The sequence below is a fragment of the Typopeltis vanoorti genome, chromosome 18 (genome assembly GCF_054136105.1).
Source record: "Typopeltis vanoorti isolate ZY-2024b chromosome 18, IOZ_Tvanoo_1.0, whole genome shotgun sequence".
Classification (NCBI taxonomy): domain Eukaryota; kingdom Metazoa; phylum Arthropoda; class Arachnida; order Uropygi; family Thelyphonidae; genus Typopeltis; species Typopeltis vanoorti.
In genome coordinates this window covers 27,581,018-27,605,119 of record NC_143566.1, presented here as the reverse complement: position 1 = coordinate 27,605,119, position 24,102 = coordinate 27,581,018, and the positions used below count along the sequence as shown (strand labels likewise).

At 35.7% G+C, this 24,102-nt stretch overlaps 1 protein-coding gene across 1 annotated transcript in view; it reads left to right on the top strand.

Annotated features, from left to right (window-relative positions):
* LOC150096566 (AP-1 complex subunit gamma-1-like) overlaps positions 1–24,102 on the top strand; it is a 449,674-nt gene that overhangs the window by 36,630 nt on the left and 388,942 nt on the right. Inside the window, exon 2 of the mRNA XM_090408538.1 lies at positions 1,218–1,431. Coding sequence (XP_090264664.1) covers positions 1,218–1,431 — 214 coding nt within the window. The remainder of the gene's footprint in view (positions 1–1,217; positions 1,432–24,102) is intronic.

The window sequence follows — 24,102 nt, the reverse complement described above, 5'->3', positions numbered from 1 at the left end:
TGCCAAAGTCTTCCCATGTCTAAAATGTGCATAAAAGATGCTTTTATGCACATTTTAGACTTACTACATTTTTCTCTATATTCTAGTAAGCTGACTTGTAGTAAGTTGGAATGTATTGTCTTCTCTTCCAAAACTGCCCCTCTGAGTCCGCCATGGAATTTGGATTTTTCCATCCCTTTAGACAACCTCACTACATGTTCCCCTTGTTGAATTAACAGTATTTCTTTAGAATTTGCAGTTTGACTCTTATATTCAAACTTTTTCATTTTTCCTTAAATGGTATTTGTATATTTGAGTCTACAATTCACCTCTGAAATTGCCTGACTTCTTCCACTTCTTCCTTAGCAGAACTATATGTGGGTCCATAAGCACAAATAAGGTTCATTGTCCAATTCCCCCTTTCATGTTTGCCTATGTGACTGCTTGAAATTGCCTGCCAGTCGCATTGATTTTCATGTTTAGTGTTGAATACTGTAGCTACTTCTCCTTTTCACTGATCACAGTTGCTTGAATATAATAAACCTTATATTTCTTATTTAGTAGAATCTCATCTGATTTAGACATTGTTTTGGTAACAGCAATCTTATCGACTTGGTAGTTCTCTAGGTCTTCGGTCAGTTTGAATTTTTTTCACTGATGTTTATATTGATGGTGCCTATATTTGATGCTGTTCCAATTCAGTTTGAATATGTTCTAATAGCTCACTTTATACTGTTTCCATGGTTCCCTTACAAAAACAGTGGGGACCATGTTCAACAGGATAATGTGCCAACTGGCATGAAAAATTATTATGTTGTAGCATCATTTTGTTTTGATTTAAGCCAATAAGAATGCTGGTTGGCCAAATCTCAGATTACTAGCCCATCCACATTTGTTCAGTTCTCAAAGGTGAGGATTGGACATTAGATCAGAAGCCCAAGTTGGTTTTTCTTCATTCCTTAAAAAGGAGACGTCGTCTTTCTTTAACATTTTAGCATCCCCATAATTTGGAGAATAACCTAGAGTTTTGAATGCCTAGTGATTTAATCTGGTTAATTGAATTGCAATAAAACAGACCTTGAACACATTTGATAGCAGCTGCAATTTAATAAGCAGAAAGTAGAAACTGGGTAATTTGTAAAGTTTGTGCCATTGCCATTCTAGATGGACTTAAGTCTTCTATTGGCAGGCCAGTGATGATGATAATTAAAAAGTATTTATATCTTCTTGCTTTTTAGGCTTACTTCTGGTATGCCATCATCAATGCGTTTACGTGATCTGATTCGTCAAATACGTGCAGCTCGAACAGCTGCTGATGAACGTGCTGTTGTTCAGAAAGAGTGTGCCTATATCCGTTCCACTTTTCGTGAAGAAGATAACACGTGGAGATGCCGAAATGTTGCCAAGTTGTTATATATTCATATGTTAGGATATCCAGCTCATTTTGGGCAGGTAAGTCAAATTATTTTTACCAAGAAGTATCCACACTTGAGCTTGGTTTACTTGTTTTTTGAATTCTGGCTGAAATAACTAAGATAATGAAGAAGGATATTGTGTTTGTTAATTATGCATATTCTTCTGGCCAGTTTGCCTGTTTTATGGGATGAAAAATCTCAGTTTTCTACAGGAAAAATCATGTCACCACTGTATAAGACTATCCCACTCACCTTTACCTGGAGAGCCCTTAAAAAGGTTCTTGATGTCTTGGATGGAACCCAGGTCTTTCCATCCAAAGGACATTCTAGTTGTAAGTTTTTCCACTTGGTTATACCATAAATTAAAGATACCAAGAAATTATATTCTTGGTGTAATCCTTTATCCAAGTGTAAGCAAACAAGTTTGCACCTGAACTATTTTCAGGACTGGGGCAACTCGTATGAAGAGGCTTATGACTTACGCATTCCATAATGCAAAGCACATCTTGCAGACATGTATAATTCTATGTCAGTGCCGGATTTAACTATAAGCTAAAAAAACTACAGCTTAGGGCCTCGCAATCTGCCGGGTCCTCAAATAAAAAACAAAAAGACCAGCTGATGTAATTTAAAACAGTAGGGGGGAACCTCTGGGTTTTGTATAGCTTAGGGCCTCAGCAAGTCTAAATCCGGCCCTGATGCTATGCATTATGGCAAGGGTCACTACCCAGACCGGTTTTGACCTTTATTGAGGTTTCATCAGTGGGAATTCTTGGTATTATTAATTTATTGTATAACCAAGTGGTCCACACGGTTAGCTTAGTGGCTGTGCGCTTCGCAACCATATGCCTGGGGAAGGAGTGTCCTTGGTTCGATTCCCGCCGACGACGTGAGGAGCTTAAGGATCTTCCTCAGCCATAGCCAAGTTAGCCGGTCTTGGACGTAGACAGTAGGGTTTCCCCCAGTTTATCTGGGGTTTATCATCCCGCAAGCAGGCAAACTGGCTTTGAGAACTCAACACTACAGGCCATAGGATACACCGGGGCATAAGGCTGACCACCTTATCCTGTGAACGGTTTGAGGTCCGACGATTAACTAACTAACCCTCGACACCGCAAGGTAAAAGAGGGTAAAAGGAAGATGATGAAAGGAAGATGATAACCAAGTGGAAAAACTTACAACTATCTCTAATCCAGAGTATTTTAATAATAAGGTGTGATATCTTTTGGCTACTTGTATATGAAAATATGACTTTGCATCCCATAATGCAAAGCACATTTCCTTGCGGACATATATAATGCTATACATTATGGGAAGGGTCACTACCCAGACAGGTCTCATCAGTGGGAGCCAGATCCAGAGGTGATACTTCGACCTTAGTATCACCTCTGGATCTGGCTCCCACTGATGAGGCATCCATAAAGGTCGAAACCTGTCTGGGTAGTGACCCTTCCCATTATGTATAGCATTATACATGTCCGCAAAGAAATGTGCTTTGCATTATGGGATACTAAGGCAAGTGATGTGAAGCCATTAGCCTCTTTATATGAGTTGCCCCAGTCCTGAAAATAGTTCAGCGCACACTTGTTTGCTTACACTTGGATAAAGGATTAAACCAAGAATATAATTTCTTGGTATCTTTAATTTAAAGGGCATTCTAGTTACAAATTAACTATGGAGGCTCCTTATTTAAAGCCGTTTATACCATTAACATATAATATGTAATTTGTTTCACACTTCATATCAAGCCAGTATCATCTTTAGAATACTTTTTGACATTCTCAGATATTTGTTGAGCTTACTGCAATAAAAGCACTAGAGATCCATATTCCTCATCTTTTCTGAACAGGTTGTGGAAACTGAAAGTTCAAGTGTATTGTTTCTGAACATTTCACTGCAAGCTAGAGTTTACAGAAAATTTTTCCTGTACATTATCAGTTAAAATTTACTGATGTTGTTGGCTTAGTGTCTAGTGTCTTCACTTTCTAATCTGTAGGCTGTAGGTTTGAATCCCATTGTTTTGCAAGGATGTTTTTGAATATATTTAAGTAGTAGTAAATTATCTAGTGTGAGACCTCCTTGCTTCTTGGAGAGTGAAGTGACTTGAAAAAATATCTAGTTTGGTCTCTGAAGCATGGATCCCAGATTTAGGACTCTTAGTACACCAAGTACTGCTAATGAGTTTAGGTTTGTTAGCTTGCATGGATGAAATTGTCATAAAAAATGTCAGCGTTGAAAAACAAGGCTAAATCTTTTAATTTGGATGCATATACTAATATGTTGACTAAAGCACTGTAATAAAAAAAAACTTTAAGAGCCTTACAACTTTTTTTAGCAGAGTGACATCTTCCAGAAAGAACATTATGTATAATGCTAAGCCAAGCATAGTCAGAGCATTTCTCAAATACTTGTGTAGTTGAATTGTTTTTTTTCCCTATATGTTCATAGGGATCATTCATAATTGAAACAAGTATTCCAATATTTCCGCTATAAAAGCATGTCTTCCCTAGTTGGATGTTAACTATACTTGTAGGTATAGATGATTTAATCACCTGGTAAACATCAATACTCTGCTTGTTGGTGCCAGTAGTAAGAGTTGTCATGTTTGGTCTCCAGAGAAAGTTCTGCTATTTCTCTCAACCCCTTTCTTAGTTGCAGAGCAGGTTGCCCTTCAAGGATATGTCAGTAGCATTTATAGGAATCCATCACCTTCTCTATTAACATATTACTGATGCTTTAAAGCCTTGAATGAGTATTTGCATATGTGCCACTGCTGCTTCTAAGCGTTGTAGGTCTTTCATGGTTCTGTGTTGCATAACTCAGTCTGGTCTGGGCAATTGAATCATGTGGATGTGTAGGCATTGCAACAAATGTGCATTCCGTTCACCAACCACTCTCTATTTAAAAAAATCTACTCCTTACCCTTCTTCACTACATCCTCACACAACTTCCAAAAATGGTCTCTTGTACTCTCCACGTTACTCTTCACTTTTTTTTATAATTCCTTCGCTAATCTGGTAGACTTTCCTAACTAACTTGAGGGTCTCTATCATATCTCCTGTTTTCCTCTTATTTGCAAAACTTTGTAATCCACATTCCCTTAACTGCTCTGCATAACCAACATTCCAGAGTCCCGATATCACTTTGGTCATTAGTCTTTGGACCCTCTGTAGTGTTTCCACATTACAATGAAAACTAGGCAACACAATTTAAGCACAGTAGTCCATCTGTGGTCGGACCAATGCCACATATAGAGTCACCACCACCACCTCCTTCATATCCCTACATATCAGTGCACTTTTTATCATAGCTGCAATACGATGTGCAGTCTTTGCAACACTTGTAATCTGCCATGGGAACTTTAGTCTACTGTCTGCCATCACATCAAGATCCTGAATCTCATCCACTTATAATTCCTTCTGTAAAATCCCTTAACCAAATTGGTCTCTATCATATCACCTCTTCTCCAGCTATTCACCAAACTCTGCAATCTACATTCCCTCAACTACTCTGCATGACCAGCACTCCAGAGGGTTGATACCACTTTGGTCATTCATCTTTGGATTTATTGTGTTCCCACATCACAATCAAAAGTAGGCAACCAACTTTAAACACAATAGTTTGTTTGTGATCTGCACTTTGTCTTATATGTTTACATTTAATTACAGCATCACAGTAATTGTAACAAATCAAGGGGTAGATATCTTTCATCGTCTAGTGAAATACCACCACCTTGCTTATTAGAGACCTGAAGGGGGCTGCAGCCACGTTGGGTCACTACAGCAAGGGGTTCCAGTTTCTGTATCTCCCCCCCCCCCACTTTTCTCACATGCAATGAGAGTGATACCCTTAATGACATTCCAATTTCACTGTAGGGGCAAGACCCACCTATTCAAGGGTACAGCAGTAAAATGGTTCTGCAAGCTGGATAGCACATGGGACTGAACCAGTTAGTAGTTAATCTGGAGGCGTCCCAATCAGCCAGTGTCAAATCCTTCAGCCATGTATTTTGCTTGCTTGTGACTGGAGGGAGACCAAACATTGTGGCTGCAAGGAGAACTGTTTGGGATGCCTCCAGATTAACTTTGGGCATATATAATGCTATACATTATGGGAAGGGTCACTACCCAGACAGGTCTCATCAGTGGGATCCAGAGGTGATACTTCGACCTTAGTTAAAAAAAAAAAACTAATAAAATATCAAAATTCCAACCAAAAGAAATACAAAAAACAACAGAAATCCAATCATTGATGGAAGTTTTTTCGCTTGGCTATGCTACCAATTATATATTTAGTTTAATCCTTTATTCAAGTGTAAGCAAACAAAGTTTGCACCTGAAGTATTTTCAGGACTGGGGCAACTCGTGGTAAAGTTGGTATAAATTCTGATCACTCGCCTTAGTATCTTATAATGCAAAGCACATCTCCTTGCAGACATGTATACTGCTATGCATTAAGGGAAGGGTCACTATCCAGACCGGTCTCGACCTTTATTGAGGTCTCATCAGTGGGAGCCAGACCTAGAGGTGGTGATACTAAGGTTGAAGTAATGCAGAAGTCATGTCACTATATACCAGTTGCCAAAAGGTATCAACACCTTATTATTAAAATTCTCTGGATTAGAGATAGTTGATGGAAGTTTTTTCACTTGGCTATGCTGCCAATTATATATTTGATTTAATCCTTTATCTGCATCACTTCCACCTTAGTATCACCACCTCTGGGTCTGGCTTCCACTGACGGGACCTCGATAAAGGTCGAAACCGGTCTTGGTAGTGACCCTTCCCTTAATGCATAGCAATATACATGTCCGCAAGAAGATGTGCTTTGCATTATAGGATACTAATGCAAGTGATCAGAACTTATACCACCTTTACCACGAGTTGCCCCAGTCCTGAAAATACTTCTGACACAAACTTTGTTTGCTTACACTTAGATAAAGGGTTAAACCAAATATATAATTGGTAGAAATCCAATCAAACAATCTGTCAACATTAATTCTTATCCAAAAAAAAAGTTTCCACATCCACTTCACCAACATCCATGGTCTACAGCAATATAAATAATAAATATAATTATATATAATAATATAAATATATATAATCATCAGTCAGCCATTTTTGATCCAATGCTAGATGAAGGCCTTTCCAAGATGACTTGAAAATTGTCTGTCAATGGCTCTTCTTCTCTGTGTCACTTGCAAATCTGATAATTACATCGATCCATCATGATTTTTTATAATTATTATTATTGCGTGACACCTCCAAGCAGTCCAAAGATTCATTGCAGGAGGCCACTCTATTTCACTCTGCTACATACATCTGTTTCCCCTATTACTTGATTCTTACAGTACACACAACTACCATCAACACCATTTACTGCCCATCACCCACCAACAGCATTTTTTTGTCTGCAAATTTCGTGTGTTCTGAAGGCCAATTTGCCTGTTCTCAGAATTGAAAACCCTGAGTTTGTTGAGAAAAAACTGCTATTTTGGCTGGCTGTGTCAGTTTTCCTTCTTTGGAACCCAATCCAGTACTTCTTTTGACCATCATTAGTCTTTTCTTCCAGCAGTGTGCCCAGTCCATTGCTACTTCAGATGCTTTGCATTTCTGTAATGTCAGAGACTGGTTTGAATTATTATCTTAGTATTCCTTTTGTAATCCAGTCTTGTGATACCAATTGTACATTTTTCCATGCCAATTTGTGTTGTCCTTAGTTTTTAAAGTTTCCTCTGCATTTAATGTCTTTTTTCACAGTTATGTGTTAACATAGGGGAACACACTAGTTAAAAACTTCTCCTTTTCAGGCATAGTGGTAATTGGCTTTTGAATGTTGATCATATGTCTTAGTTCTCCAAATGCTTTCCATCCAAGCGTTGTTCATCTTTTGATTTCTTCCATGGCATTTTGATTCATTGATATGTTATCCTAAATATATATAATGATCCATTTATTCAATTTCATTGAAATTTAATTTTAATAATTCTGGCTGTACATAGCTGTCGAACATAATTTGGATCTTCTTCAGGTTTATCTTTAAGTCAGCTGTTTTACCAGCAGTTTGGAGTTCACAGATACGAGTCTGTAATTTCTGTGTACTTGAGATACAGATAACTATGTCATCTGCAAACCGTAAATGGCCATTTATCTTCAGACTTTTTCTTCTCAGTCAATGAATATTTCTTCTAGGCATGCTGTGAATGGTTTTTGAGATATTGTGTCACTTTGCCTTATGTATCTCTTTTCTAGTAGAGATGTTTCCATTGAAATGAATTGTTACTATAGCATTGGTTAATGCTGATTTGATTGTCCTAATATACGGTACGGCTCTTCCACTCACAGGTTTCATACTGCTTTAAGTATTGTACAGTTGTTTATTGAATCAAAGGCTTTAATCAGTGAACCAGTACACAATGTTGGTATTCATTGCACCATTCACACACACACACACACACACACACATATATATATATGAATTTCTTTCTTGATTATATATATATATATATATAATCAAGAAAAGAACCTAAAAAAGATGCATTTGCCCGTTTTTCACCAGCACCCATTGCTGTTATATAAATGTTCATTACCACTTCAGATGTCTATCTTTACTCGCTGTTCTACTAGAACTTAAGTTGATATCTGTATCAACTACTCTTAATATGTACTATAATATATAGACACGTTTGCACAAGACTATTATATTTTACCTTGCTGAAAATAACAGACTATCTTCAGTGGCTACATAGGAACAGTTTTTAAACAAGGTGAAATACCAACAATCGATCATTCAAAAGTAGAATGAGCCGCATGATGTTATATCACTAAGTATTAAAGAGAGGAAAACATTTTTTATCAGAGTAATGATTAAATTAAAGATATTAATTCACAAATTCATAATAATCTTAATTTATAAATAACATTAGACTAATGTAAGAATTAAAGTCTTAATTAAAATAAAAATAAAAAATAAATAAATTATATATATATTAATGTGTTATCCTGATTAAACTTTGCCATATTTTTGATAAAAATGTACAGTCATTTCGTTAAGTTAGGGTATTGAATTAAGACCTTGGCACTTTCTTTAAATGAACGTTCAAATTAATAGTGACATCTGTGTAGAAGGCAAGTCTTGGATCAGAGGATGTTGTGGCTTGTCTCTGTTCCGTGCTGAGCCAATCCAGACTTATCGAATTTGTTGTGCTTAATGTATGATTGATGTTCCTGAATTCTTTTTTCTATAGAGCGTCCTGTTTGTCCAAAGTAGAGCAGATTGCAGTTACAAGGAACTTGATACCAGGCAGAGGCATAGTTGAGTGTTTATCTTTAGAAGAGGGAAAATAGGTGGATATTTCTAAAGAGAAATGTTCAACTATGTCTCTGTCTGGTGTATATCAAGTTCCTTGTAACTGCAATCTGTCCTACTTTGGATAAACAGGATGCTCTATAGAAAAAAGAATTCAGGGACATCAATCATACATTCAGCACAAAAAATCCGATAAGTCTGGATTGGCTCAGCACGGAATAGAGATAAGCCACAACATCCTCTGGTCCAAGACTCACCTTCTACACAGATGTCACTATAAATTTGAACGTTTATTTAAAGAAAGTGCCGAGGCCTTACTTCAACGCCCTAACTTGAATCGAAATGATTGTACATCTTTATCAAAAATATGGGAAAGTTTAATGAGGATAACACATTACTATATATATAATTTATTTATTTTTTATTTTATTTTTTATTTTTTTATTTTTATTTTAATTAAGACTAATTCTTACATTAGTCTAATGTTATTTATAAATTAAGATTATTATATGAATTTGTGAATTAATATCTTTAATTTAATCATTACTCTGATAAAAATATTTTCCTCTCTTTAATACTTAGCGATATAACATCATGTGGCTCGTTCTACTTTTGAATGATGAATTGTTGGTATTCCACCTTGTTTAAAAAACTGTTCCTGTGTAGCTACTGAAGATAGTTTGTTATTTTCAAACTGAAATATTTGGCAAATTAAAATATAATATTCTTGTGTAAACATGTCTATATATTATAATCTTAATGTCACAAGTTTCTCTAAAGAATCAAATTCCATTCCTTCACGGGGAACACTTTACCGAAAAAAACCTGTAAATTAGGTAAACTATCAGTAATATAATGTAAGTTGCTAGCGAGGATCGTCTTACTGAAAAAATGCCACGACAGCAAGATTATTCCTAATTTTGCTAAGATTAAAGAAACCAGCAAATCTCCTTGAGTTCATAATATCTACAGGAACACTAGTTTAGCTTTAATCCTTAACCAACTCAGAGCAGCTAAACATGATCTTGCTACTAACATTCGTCAAGTTTCTGATCTCTGGACCTTTATCTGCACAAACATAGCCCCACATCTTTCTGACTTAGTTCTTAATGTGGCTAAATGCTCTATACAACGCTCGCGTAAAAAACAGAATCAACATCTAAACCGCAAATATAATGTTCTTATTTCTAAACAAATCAAGCCTTTCCAAGTTCCAGATAATTGGATTGTCAACATATCCGGTTGCCCTTTAACTAGTAGTGAAACACTCATCCTCTCAATAGGACATGATTTCGCTATAATCCCTGAAAAGATTCCGTATCTAGATTTCCTAGTTAACATCGAACGGAATCTTAGTCATATTTCCAGTGAAAAGGCTAATTCTCTCCACCTAGAAGTTGCTTCTACGCTAAAGCCAAGCTTCCTCCTTCCAACATATCATTTTCTGAAAAGAAATTGCTATATTCCTTAAGAAGCAACAGTCACCTTTGTTGGATTGTGATAGAGTGGAATTTTAGGAACTCCTATCTTATCACAATCTAACATGCGTTTCCAAACAAAAAAAAAGGGGATATAAATATAGGTGATTGCCTCTGAGTATAAAATTATTGCTAAGTAAATATATCAAGCAAGTTTCACTATGAGAGATTAAATAAGTGTGTATTTAGTACCATTCACAAATGAGTTAAAATCAATAATGGAAGTGTAAACCTTTAGCAGAGTTGTATAAAGTAATATGTATTAATAGATATAGAATATTAGCACAAATTCAACATGTTAATAGATATAGAATGTTAGCACAAATTCAACATGAAGGGGAGTGAAGTCCAAAGGTCACAGAGCAGTGACATGAGGGAGCGGCTCTCCCCAAGCAAACAGCGTGACGTCAGTGCAAGTGCAGTAGCGGAGAAGGCTGGATGCCATGACATAAGACCATGTGAGTGTGTTGGCTGGACATCGCGAAATGCGAGAAATGCCGAGAAAAAAGAGGGAAATATAAGGGTCATGCACCCCTGAAAAAAGGCTTTTTGTCCTGGATCTCCTAGTGTTCATCTCGTGGTGGTGAAGGGTGGCAGTGCCTCCATACCAGAGGATTCCAATAAAGGCAGCAGCGGAACTCAGCGGTCGTATTTCCCCAGAAGAAATAAGCCCGGCAGTCCATAGAAAGCCAGATTCCGGTAGACCATTGATGCGATACAGAACCAAAGGGCAGATAAGTAGACTTTATTTGTATTTCACTGAATGTGAATGAGAGATTTGTGCCAGGTTGATAAAGCAGAAAAGGGAACATTAATGATATTGATTAAGACTGTGTTGCCATTGTTTAGAGAGGGTTGCCTTAAATCTTACTGTCTACCACTGTGAGGAATTGCTAATTTATAAAGGGATTGTAAAAGATATGTGTGCTATCTTGTGTGGTTTGACAGAACTACTGAGAAATAGAAAGATTGTGATAATCATGCATGATTAAGGTATTTAAGAGTATAAATAAGATTCTTACTTTAGAGAAATACAGCATAATCAGTTATAAGTATATTTGTAGTATTATAATATTTTAACTCTATCCTGACTGTCAGGAATTCCCTTAATTCTTAAGATGGGAATTAAGCTAATAGTATTGAATGTACATAATTTTGATATATAATAAACCTTGCTTTTGTATGTAACTAAGACTATCTGTGATTTCTGGAATCCGATGCACCTCTTATAAAAATAATACGAACCTATGCAGAAGACTAGAGAAAAGTAAAGTTTGGCCACGTCTGTAAAGTTGCTAGGTATCATTTAAGTACTGTCCTGAGATCACCTCTTGATTGATAACATTGTTAATCTAATAGTGCTAAGTGGCGCAGCGAAATATAAATTTTCTTGGCGTTTTACGAGAGGTAGATCTCAGACACTTCGATACTCTGGTGTTGCCTCGATCTTGAGGAAATTCCGTTGTCCCTCAGAGGTACCACGTGATACCCGATTGAGAGTTTAACGGGGATTTGACTCAAAGATTAAGAATAGATATATGAGTAGAAAGTCGATATATGAGTAGAAAAAGTTCTCTTCTACTTCGAGATCGCTCAACACACCAAGAACTTAATCACGATCTCATGAACAGACAACTGAAGAAATTAAACTCCCTTCTAGATGAGGTGATAAATTTGGATGCAGACACGATTGAAAGGCTAAAAACTCATTTCGCAAGACCTCCTAGATTTTATGGTCTACCTAAAATACACAAGACAGATATTCCTCTTCATCCTATAGTGGACTGTATTTATTCACTACTTATCGCATAGCCAAATATTTTGCTAAATTATTCAAATCACATATAGGGACCGCACGGTTAGCCTAGTGGCTTTGCACTTAGCAACCATATGCCTGGGGAAGGAGTGTCCCAGGTTCGATTCCCGTTGTAGACATAAGGAATTTGAGGATCTTCCTCAGGCATAGCCAAGTTAGCCGGTCTTGGGCGCGGTCAGTAGGGTTTTTTCCGCCAATTTATCTGGCGTTTTTCATCCCGCAAGTAGGCAAACCGGCCCCGTGAACATACGCTTCTACAGTCAAAAATATATCCCCCCCCCAGCGGCAGACCAGGCGACGGGTCGGTTGGGAGTAGTACTAACAAGAAGTCGCATCTAAGTAACACGCGGACCCTGCATAGGAAGCAGGAATAACGTGTAGAAGAAGATTGAAATCACATATAGGCAAATCACACTCCTTTTTGAAAAACTCTTCTGATTTCCTAAATAAATTAAAAAAATATCTCTTTACAACATACTGATCTTATGGTGAGCTTCGATGTAGGATCTCTATATACTAATGTACCTCTCAAAGAGACTTTACAATTACTTGCTGACATCTTTGCCGGCAAAGGTTGGTCGATTGGTAGAGCCTCTGCTACTAATGGCTCAGTTAAGTAAGTTTGAGCGCGGTTAGTAGTTGGAAGGGGGCCAATCGTTCGATGCTGTTGGCACACTCTCCCTCGATGAGTCTCTGGACTCCCTGGAGGTGTCAAATAATAATAATAATAATAATCTTCCCACAAGACATTATAAAATTATTTGATTTCGTGATGCACTCTGGATATTTCTTATGTCAAAACAAATTCTACAACCAAGTGAAAGGAACAGTCATGGGAAGTCCACTTTCACCTGCTCTAGCCAACTTTTATTTGGAACATCTAGAAGACATCCTGTTCTCATCTATATTCCCTGAACCTTCCTTTTGGGTGAGATATATAGACGACATCTTTTCAGTATGGCCTCATAACAGAGATTCCTTACCTTCCTTTTTAGCCGGAATCAATTCCTTACATCCTCGTATTAAGTTTACCATGGAGATTGAAAAAGACAACTGAATGTTGAAAGTTTATTTTTCACTTGGTTAGACTATAATAAATTTAGTTTAGTCCTTTATCCAAGTGTGAGCAAACAAAGTTTGCACCTGAAAGTATCTTCAGGACTGAAGTAAGGTAGTACAACACCGGGCAACTCATTACGAGTTGCCTGGTTTTGTTATCTCAAACAAGTTATCTCAAAAGGATAACTTGTTGTCTTTTTCAATAATAAATTTAGTTTGCTCACACTTGGATAAAGGATTAAACTAAATTTATTATTGAAAAAGACAACAAGTTATCCTTTTGAGACGTCCTCCTCATCCATTCACCTTCAGGTATTCTAACAACAACAGAGTACAGAAAACCCACTTTCACTGGACGTTATATTCTCAAACAATTTGCTCATCATCCTTATCAAAAATCAGGAATCATAAAATGTTTAATACGACAAGCCAGAACTAATTGTTCAACTCCTCATGAATTACAGAAAGAACTTTCAACTATCAAACACCACATGAAATTAAATGGCTTCTCCGAAAAGAGTACACAACATCTGTTCGACTCTTACAAGCCAATCCAAAACAACACAGATTCAATACGTCGAGTTCCAGTTCCTTATATTTCCAGGATTTCAGAACCAATTTCAAGAATTCTGAAGAAATATGATTTAACAGCCATTTATATACCTATTAACAAATATCCACCTATTTTCCCTCTTCTAAAGATAAACTCTCAACTATGTCTCTGCCTGGTGTGTATCAAGTTCCTTGTAACTGCAATCTGACCTACTTTAGACAAACAGGACACTCTATAGAAAAAAGAATTCAGGAACATCAATCATACATTCAGCACAACAAATCCGATAAGTCTGGATTGGCTCAGCACGGAATAGAGACAAGCCACAACATCCTCTGGTCCAAGACTCACCTTCTACACAGATGTCGCTATAAATTTGAACATTTATTTAAAGAAAGTGCCGAAGCCTTACTTCAACACCCTAACTTGAATTGAAATGACTATATATATCTTTATCAATAATATGGGAAAGTTTAATCAGGATAACACATTAATATATATATAATTTATTTATTTTTAAATGTTTTTAAGACTTTAATTCTTACATTAGTCTAATGTTATTTATAAATTAAGATTATTATATGAATTTGTGAATTAATATCTTTAATTTAATCATTACTCTGATAAAACATGTTTTCCTCTCTTTAATACTTAGCGATATAACATCATGCGGCTCGTTCTACTTTTAAATGATAAATTGTTGGTATTCCACCTTGTTAAAAAAAACTGTTCCTATGTAGCGACTGAAGATAGTCTGTTATTTTCAGACTGAAATATTTGGCAAATTAAAATATAATATTCTTGTGTAAATGTGTCTATATATTATAATCTTAATGTCATAAGTTTCTCTAAAGAATTAATATGTACTACCTGAACTGTACACATTTCAGTTTCTTCTGTACCATGGATGATACATCTTGCATGGAATATCACATTCAATGTTCCATGCCAGAGAATGCTGGATCTAGAACTCCTTTTTTTTTAAATTTTTATTTTAAACTCCAGTTTTCCTAGTATTTCCTTTCAATGCTATGTTACAACCATTTGCTGTCTTTATCCTGAAGAGAGTCTGATTTTGAAGGGTTGCTGCACTATCGAGATGAAGTAATATCCAGAAGACCATGAATATTTTGTGTGTAAGATGTGTTAATGTGTTTCACTCTTTTGTATGTTGCAACTCTTTAACTCTTCTCTATCATTAATCTCGAGACCACATATATTGACAGCTTCATTATGGATCAGAAAAAATGCAGGAAAAATCATCGTTAAATTACTGATACCCCTCAAGAGGCTACAGAATACTATGATAGTAGTAGTATCACAAGGTTTACATTATTATTAACTTTTTGGTGACAATTTCCCTCCAAATTGACCAAGATCTTGGTCTTCCTGTTGGCATCAAATACCTGTTTTGCTAATGTTTCCTTTTCCATTCTGTTTAAGTCATCATTCTACCTCATATTAACTCTCCTCACAATGGTACTAACTCTCAGATTAACTCTCCTGACAATGGTACTAACAATGTCAAGTTCCTTCCAAATATCATTTTTAGTATGATATTGATATTTTATACATGATATATTTATTATATCATTATCATATTATATTATGATATCATATATAATATGATATTGTTCTGCTCTCATACTTGCTGTCTCTGTACTATTACTCCGGTCTTCAATCATCTGCTTCATTTCTAACTCCCATTCCATTAGTAAAAAATGGTTTGAACACTGTTATGTTCTGGACAATTTCATCAGAGATCTAGGGCTACCAATGAAAAGTCAGCTGTTGGAACAAACTAGAAACTCTTCAGCAGGATTGAAGATAGTCACTACTAACATACAAAGAAGTGGACCTAGAAGAAAAATTATAAAAGTACCATGGTAACATAATTGGTTTTACCAAAACAAAAAATACAAAAACAGGTGAGATTCTTCTTCCTTTATCTGATCATTATTGCTTGAATTAAATATGTATTTGTTATTTAGAAGAATCTCGCAATTCAAAACAAAATGCAAGTATAATCTTTCTTAATGACAGCCAATATCAAGTATAGTGAAATTTACTTGTGCCATAGTCCTGCATTTTTTCTACTAAGGAAAAACTCTTCTACTTGTTCTAAGGAAGAAGTAGAAGAGTTTTTAGTCATTATAGAAGGCAGCTGACAACGAAAAGGTTAGTCCATGTTGGAGATTAAACAGCAGAGTAGGAAATAAATACCAGTGATGTAGAAATGTACTGGGAAAATTTGGAGAAAACAGCAAAGCTAATAATAATGGTAAGTCATCATCATCAAATTCCTGATATGTACCCTCTGGGAGGTGTACAGGATAATTATGATGGTACTACATGAAAAATTCACACCACTACTAACTTCTGATCAACAATTTTCCTCCAAATTAATCTGCTATCTCCCAAGATTCCAGCATTATCAGATCTTATATTTCTGTCTTTTAAGGAAGACCAAGATGGTCTTCCTCTGAGTCTTTTTCTTGCCATCTTATCGCCAAGGGACCAGGGCGAACAGTGAAAAGCCACCTACTGGAACGAATCTGAAATCACGCCCCAACTCAACATCACCAGAGTTAAAGATCGGTACTATCAACATAAGATAGGCAAAGAAATGGACCTAGCTGAGGAATTAGATAAGTACCAGATCGACATAATAGGGGTGACGGAAACAAAAAAGGCAAAAACTGGTGAGATCTTTCTGAGCAATAAATACAAAATGTTATATTCAGACAATAACAATCGAGGAAAGGTAGGAGTAGCCATAGTATTCAACACTAAATACGAGGCTAATCTTCTTGAATGGCAGGCAGTCTCAAGTAGAGTGATGTGGGCAAATATCAGAATGGGGAAGTGGACAGTGAGACTTATTTGTGCCTATGGTCCCATAGAAGGTTCTACTGAGGTAGAAGTGGAGGAATTTTTTGAAACTTTAGAGAAAGCAACTGACACAATGAAAAAGGAGAAGTTGGTCCTTGTCGGGGATCTAAATAGAGTAAGAAATGATTGTCAGACATACAAAAATATTTTGGAAAAATTTGGAGAAAAGAGCAAAGCTAATAATAATGGCAAATAACTGTTGGATTTTTGCTCAGGACATGGACTGGTTATTACTAACACCATGCTCCAACATAAAAATGTGCACAAATTCACATGGAGAGAAGAAGCAAGGAATAAGAAAAGTCTCATTGACTATGTTATTGCTGATAGCGATGTTTTCTCTCTAGTGCAGGACACCAGAGTGTACAGAGGATTTGAAATTGGAAGTGATCAACATTTAGTCTTGAGCAGGATAAAATTGAATTTCATATTGAAAAGAAGAACATATAAGAAAGTTTTAAAGCAAATAAAAGTTGAGCAGCACTCAGATATGAACTGTAGACTAAAATACACAAAGATTATTGAAAAAAAAATGAAAGAGTTTAAGAACAGGAACCAAACCTTGGAGATACAATGGCAAGCCTTGAAGAAAACCCTGATTGATTCAGCCAGAGAGGCATGTGGTGAGGTCGTCTGCAAGGATAGAAAAATCAGAACTCCATGGTGGATACAGGAAGTTAGAGAGGCAGTCAAGGAAAAGAAGAAAGCATATCAAAAGTTCCTCGCGAATTAGTCAGCTTGTGCTCTTAGAGAATACAGAGACAAATCTAAGAAAGCTAAACACTGTGTAAAACTGGCTAAACAAAAGTCATGGGAGGACTTTGGCAAGAACATAGAAAATAAATATCAAGAAGGTGGTAAGATATTCTGGAGGTATTGAAGAAGCTTAGAAATGGAGGAAAATTGCTGTAAAGGGAGTTAGAGATGATAAAGGTGACATGAAAACAGGAGAAAAAGATATCCTTGAAGTATGGAGTAATTACTTCGAAAAATTACTAAATGAAACAAGCAGTGATAGCACAGTGGTAAAAAACACACAACACGCGTACAGTCAGGAATACATATCCATACTTGAAGTAGAAAAAGCCATCAGAAGCCTGAAATGTGGAAAGGCAGCAGGAGTAGATGATATTCAACCAGAAATGCTGAAGTATGGTGTTATAAGAGTCTTACAGTGGCTGCACTGCATAGTTCAGAAGGCCTGGATAGAGGAACGAATTCCTGATGATTGGAGTAGAGCTCTAATAGTACCCATATATAAAAAGGGAAATAAAACTGAATGTGAGAATTGCAGAGGTATTTCCCTACTGAGTGTTCCCGGCAAGATTTATGCCAGTATACTTGAGAAACGGTTTAGAAGAATTGTGGAAGAAAAGCATGGTGAAGAACAAGCCGGATTCAGGCCAAATAGAGGCTGTCAGGATCAGATCTTCACTTTACAACAAATAGTTGACAAAGCATTGGAATATAACAAAGATCTGTATTTAAGTTTTGTCGATCTGGAAAAGGCATATGACAACATGCCGAGAGAGAAGCTACTCAATATGCTACAGTTCTATGGTGTCAATGGGGCATTATATCAAGCAATACTTAGTCTTTATTTGCGTTGCATGTCAGTAGTTAGAATTGAAGGAAGTACAGGAAGATGGCTTAATATTAAATCTGGTGTGAGACAAGGATGTACATTATCCCCTCTGTTATTCATTATCTATATGGATCACATTATGAAGGAAAGTGGTATTAAACATGATATCAGAATTGGAGATGTTAATGTCAGCTCTTTGCTTTATGCGGATGATGTTATACTTCTAAATAAATCTGTTACAAGTTTGCAAGATTCCCTGACTAAATTGAATAACTGTTGTAATAGATGTGGTATGAAGGTCAACAATAAAAAGACAAAGACAATGAAAATAGGTAGAATCGTTGAAAATGTCAACTGTGTTTTGAACGGAGAACCTGTGGACAAGTAAAACATTTCAGCTACTTAGGCACGATTTTTAGTGAAGATGGAAAATTAAATATGGAAATAGACAACAGAATCAACAAAGCTGGTATGGTAGGAAGTCAGTTGAATAAATTCATATGGAATAAGAGAGAAATTAGTCGGAACACTAAATTAGCTGTATACAAGACAGTGTTCAAACTAGTTTTAACTTATGGATCTGAGAGCTGGGTCAGAAGTAAAACACTTGACCAAAGACTAGAGACTGCAGATTATGAGAGTCCTCAGAAAGATCAGAGGCATGAACAGATTGCATCAATGGCAATATCATATTAAAAACGAGGATATTAGGAATGAACTTGACATTGTCGGCATCTAGGAATGCATTAGCAGAGCTAATCTCAGGTAGTATGGTCACTTAACAGAATGGGCAAGACAAGATTAGCAAAACAAGTGTTCTCTGCCAGGTTAGCAGGAAAACGACCCAGAGGAAGACCAAGTTATAGGTGGATTGATATGGTACAAAGTGCCTTAGACGATAGAAATATAAGATCTGATAATGTTGTAATCTTGACAAGTAACAGACTAATTTGGAGGAAAATTGTAGATAGGAAGTTAGTAATGATGTAAATTTTTCATGTAGTACTATCATATCCTATACACCCCTTGAGGGTACATGTCAGGAATTGATGATGATTATGATCTTTTCTCTCTCCCCATTCTGTTGAAGTGACCATACCACCTGAGATTAGCTGTACTATCACATTCCTGAATGCTAACATTAGCATGTTCTTTCCTAATAACCCTTATTTTTAATGTGATACTGCAATTGATGTCATCTGTTCACTCTGCTAATCTTTCTCATAAATCTCATATCAGAAGTCTCCAGATGAAAACAGTGTGGAATTATAAGGCATGCAAATATCATACTTGAAAACCAGATTGCATTAGTGCAATGGATGAAAAAAATTTGAAGGAAGAGGATTCATTTGTGCTTGGAAGATATATAAAAAGTTGTTGACAGCAATGCAGATTGTATATCTTTAATGAAGAATTTTTATTTCTTCTTTGCCTCCATATAATTTGGTAAAATTGTTTTCCTGTTCTTTTTCTAGGACTGTTGTATTTATGTATTCACAGATTTATTTTCTTCGATTTTGGATCATTCTTGATACCTCTTTCTGTGTCTGTAAAAGTCATATTCCAGCTCTTTAAAATAACCTTCCCAATATTTTTAATTTATGAGTCTTATTTTGTTATTTCTTTTCTTATTCTTTTATATTTTTCATATGTGACTATATTTGTTTTATCTTGTAAATGTTTATTAAGTTCATTTTTTTTTAATATAATGCTTTTTTTTATTTCCTCAGTATACCAGGAGTTTAATTTTTTTGTAATTTTCTGTTTGTTTGTTTGTTTCTGTCCCATTGCTTCATATGCTACTTGTTTAATATTCGTTTTGAATTGATAACATTTTTTAAAATTTATCTTTTAGTCTGTTTTGGTGAAGTATTCTTATATCTTCTTGTAACAATTCAGCCTTAAATTTATTTCCTTGTATTTCTTTATTTTGCTTTTTTTTGCTTTATTTATACTTTGTTGGAATCTAAATTTTCCCATCAATAGTCCATGATCACTTCTAATGTCTGCAGATGTTAGAACTCTAATATCTAATATTTCAACTAGTTTTACCATTCTCTTTGTTATTATATAATTTATGGTATGCATTTGTCTGCTGTTATTTCTTCACATTATTTTGCATTGATTAAAGAAAGTGATTAAAGAAAGTATTATTTATTCTAAATTCTTTATCTATGAAAATAATGAAGCAATCTTATCCATTTGAGTTTTGACTTGTGACTGGTACTATGCTGTTTCCAATCATTGCATTTAATTAATTTTTTATTATTTTTTATTGCAGTTTTCTGTAGCATTGCATAAAATTCCTCAATTTTTGCTTTTGGTTTTCCTTTTTCAGGTTGATTACATTCAGTTTTATTTTGAAATTTTATTTTTATTCTGAGTATTTTTTCAAATATATATTGCCATTCTTTATTCCATTTTGAAAATTCTGATGTGGTATTATTCTTGCACCTGTTTTAGCTCTATCTCGTTTCTCTACTCCACTTAGTGGAGTAGAGATTTATTTAAGTTATTTAAGAGAGTTATTTAAGTTTTACGGTCCTTTACCTTTTTTTGTTGTTTTGTGATACACAAGCTATTTTTATCCAATTATTCAATTAATTCTTGTTCTTGATTTAAGAAACAAATGTTCCAACTTCCAGTATCCTTAATGTGCTCCATTTCCAGTGCCTTTCCTGATCAGATCCATCTGGACAGTCCATTTTGTGCATTGTTTCTATGAGCATTTAATTTTTGTTGTATTGTTGCTTCTTCTTTTAAGCAATTTTCTGTCTACTGCTGGATGAAGGCCTCCTTCAGTTCCTTCCACCTTTCTCTGTTCTTGACAATACTTGACCAATTTTTCCCAACAGATTTGACAATTCATCACTCCACCGTCTTTTAGGACATCCACGGCCTCGTTTCCCTTCTTTTGGAATCCAGTTTGTTAATATGGTGATCCATCGCTCATCTTCTCTTCTGGATAGATGTCTGGCCCATTACCATTTTAGTTGCTTGTGGTGAAGAATGATGTCAGTGATATGAGTCTGACTTCTTATCCAGGTGTTTTGCTTCTTATTTTTTAATGCGATGTTTAGCATTAACCTCTCCATTTTTCTTTGAGTTGTTGCTAGTTTATTTACCAGTGTTTTTCTTTATTTCCTCAGTATACCAGGAGTTTAATTTTTTTTGTAATTTTCTGTTTGTTTGTTTGTTTCTGTCCCATTGCTTCATATGCTACTTGTTTAATATTCGTTTTGAATTGACAACATTTTTTAAAATTTATCTTTCAGTCTGTTTATGGTAAAACCAAGTTTCACATCCATATGGAAGTATACATTGGTTAAATGGCTTCCTTTTTAAACAGAGTGGGACATCATTGTTTTGAAAAATGCTTTTCAATTTTCTGAATGCACTCCAGACAAGTTGAACTCCTGTTTATTTTCTTTTGGAGTCCACAGTTTAGATCAATGAGATGACCTAAGTATGTATATGAAGGGACTCTTTTCAAGAAAGTCTCTTCATAAATTTAGTTTAATCCTTTATCCAAGTGTGAGCAAACAAAGTTTGCACCTGAAAGTATCTTCAGGACTGGGGTAAGGTGATACAACACCAGGCGACTCCTTGCAAAGGTGGGGCAAGCTACCAACACTCCTATCTCAGTATCTCCCATAATGCAAAACACATCCCCTTGCAGATATGTCTAATGTTATGCATTAAGGGAATGGCCACTACCCAGACTAGTTTGGACCTTTATTGAGATCTCTTCAGTGGGAGCCAGGCCCAAGTGGAGATACCAGTCAGAAGCATTAGCAAGGTCATCTCTACTTATAGGAGTTGCCAATTAGTGTGCCACCTTTTTAATAAATTACTCTGGATTTAGAGGAAGATGTTGAAAGTTTATTTTTCACTTGGTTAGAATATAATAAATTTAGTTTAATCCTTTATCCAAGTGTGAGCAAACAAAGTTTGCACCTGAAAGTATCTTCAGGACTGGGGTAAGGTGGTACCATTAGACATATCCGCAAGGAGATGTGTTTTGCATTATGGGAGATACTGAGATAGGAATGTTGGTAGCTTGCTCCACCTTTGCAAGGAGTTGCCCTGGTGTTGTATCACCTTACCCCAGTCCTGAAGATACTTTCAGGCGCAAACTTTGTTTACTCACACTTGGATAAAGGATTAAACTAAATTTATTATATTCTAACCAAGTGAAAAATAAACTTTCAACATCTTCCTCTAAATCCAGAGTAATTTATTAAAAAGGTGGCACAATAATTGGCAACTCCTATAGGTAGAGATGACCTTGCTAATGCTTCTGACTGGTATCTCCACTTGGGCCTGGCTCCCACTGAAGAGACCTCAATAAAGGTCCAAACTAGTCTGGGTAGTGGCCCTTCCCTTAATGCATAACATTAGACATATCCGCAAGGAGATGTGTTTTGCATTATGGGAGATACTGAGATAGGAGTGTTGGTAGCTCGCTCCACCTTTGCAAGGAGTCGCCCTGGTTTTGTACCACCTTACCCCTGTCCTGAAGATACTTTCAGGTGCAAACTTTGTTTGCTCACACTTGGATAAAGGATTAAACTAAATTTATTATATTCTAACCAAGTGAAAAATAAACTTTCAAAGTCTCTTCATATACATGTTTTTGTTTTGTTTAAAAATTTTAAACATGATTTTAGTTTTTTTCTCTGTTTATTTTTAGACCGACTTTTCTGTTTTCATGATATAGGTCTTCTATCATTATATTAAGTTGTTCTGGAGTGTATTGTTTCTATGAGCATTTAATTTTCATTGTATTGTTTCTATGAGCACTTAATTTTTACATCATACATGCAGGTTGCTAGCCCTACTTGTTGATGTCTCCTGCTTTAGCCAGGCATGTTGATGTGAAATTTATACCTAGGGTGGCCATTCTGGTAGATTACATCACCAGAATGCATCACCAACATTATCCATTCACTCTCTCACCACACTGAGGCAGCAGGAAGGATTGAGAGAGAATCTGAAAATATAGTCCTAAATTTTGCCTCTCTCTCAAACAATGGCTGGAAATGTTTTTAGCACACCTCAGCAGCCAATACTAAAAGATCCATTTCACCATTCAAAAGGAAAACAATTACTCTGTGCCCTTCATTGATGCTCTAGTCCAGTGCTTCCCAAACTTGTGGACTTCAGGGCCCCATTTGGAAACATTTCAACATTTCACGGCCCCCCCCCTCGATAATATAGACATATATTATTATAATATTTATTGTATTTATATTCAATACAAAACATACACAGCGAATATTGCAAAAATCAAATGCAAATATTACATTTTTAGCATCTTACATACACATTTGACATGGCACATTATCTCATATTTTTATATAGATAGATATATTGTTATTGTACAAATGTACAATTGTACTGCAAATATATATAACAATATATATATTTGCAGTACAAGCACATGAAACATAAAACGATTAGTAATAAAGAAAGAATGAACAACATAAAAGAAGTTTAATAACAATTTAATGTGATGGATATGTTTCAATACTGCTACACAAAAAGTCAATATCAGGTGAGTGAAATATTTGAAACTGCAATTCTTAGATTTCTGATTTGAAATGAAACTTATACGAATAAGCATATATTTACTAATATTCATTAAGCGCCGAAATACGCAGGAAGCGAAATTTGTGAACACATTGTGTGATTTTTTCCCCATTAAAATATAAAAAATAACAAAAAAGAAATAATAAATAATAAAAATTAAATACCTTTCTATTAAGATAAACAAAAATCTACTTAGTCTTAAAAGATTTTCAATTTGTTTTCATTATTTCACGGCCCCCTCAACAAAACCTATGGCCCCCAAGGGGGCCGCAGCCCACAGTTTGGGAAGCGCTGCTCTAGTCATCCAGCTACCCAGTAAATCCTTACCCTTTTCTATCTACAGAAAGCCTATCCAACACTGGAAAGTATATCCCTCACATCACCACTCCCTCCCCCTTAGCAGTATGGTATTATAACTGTCTGCT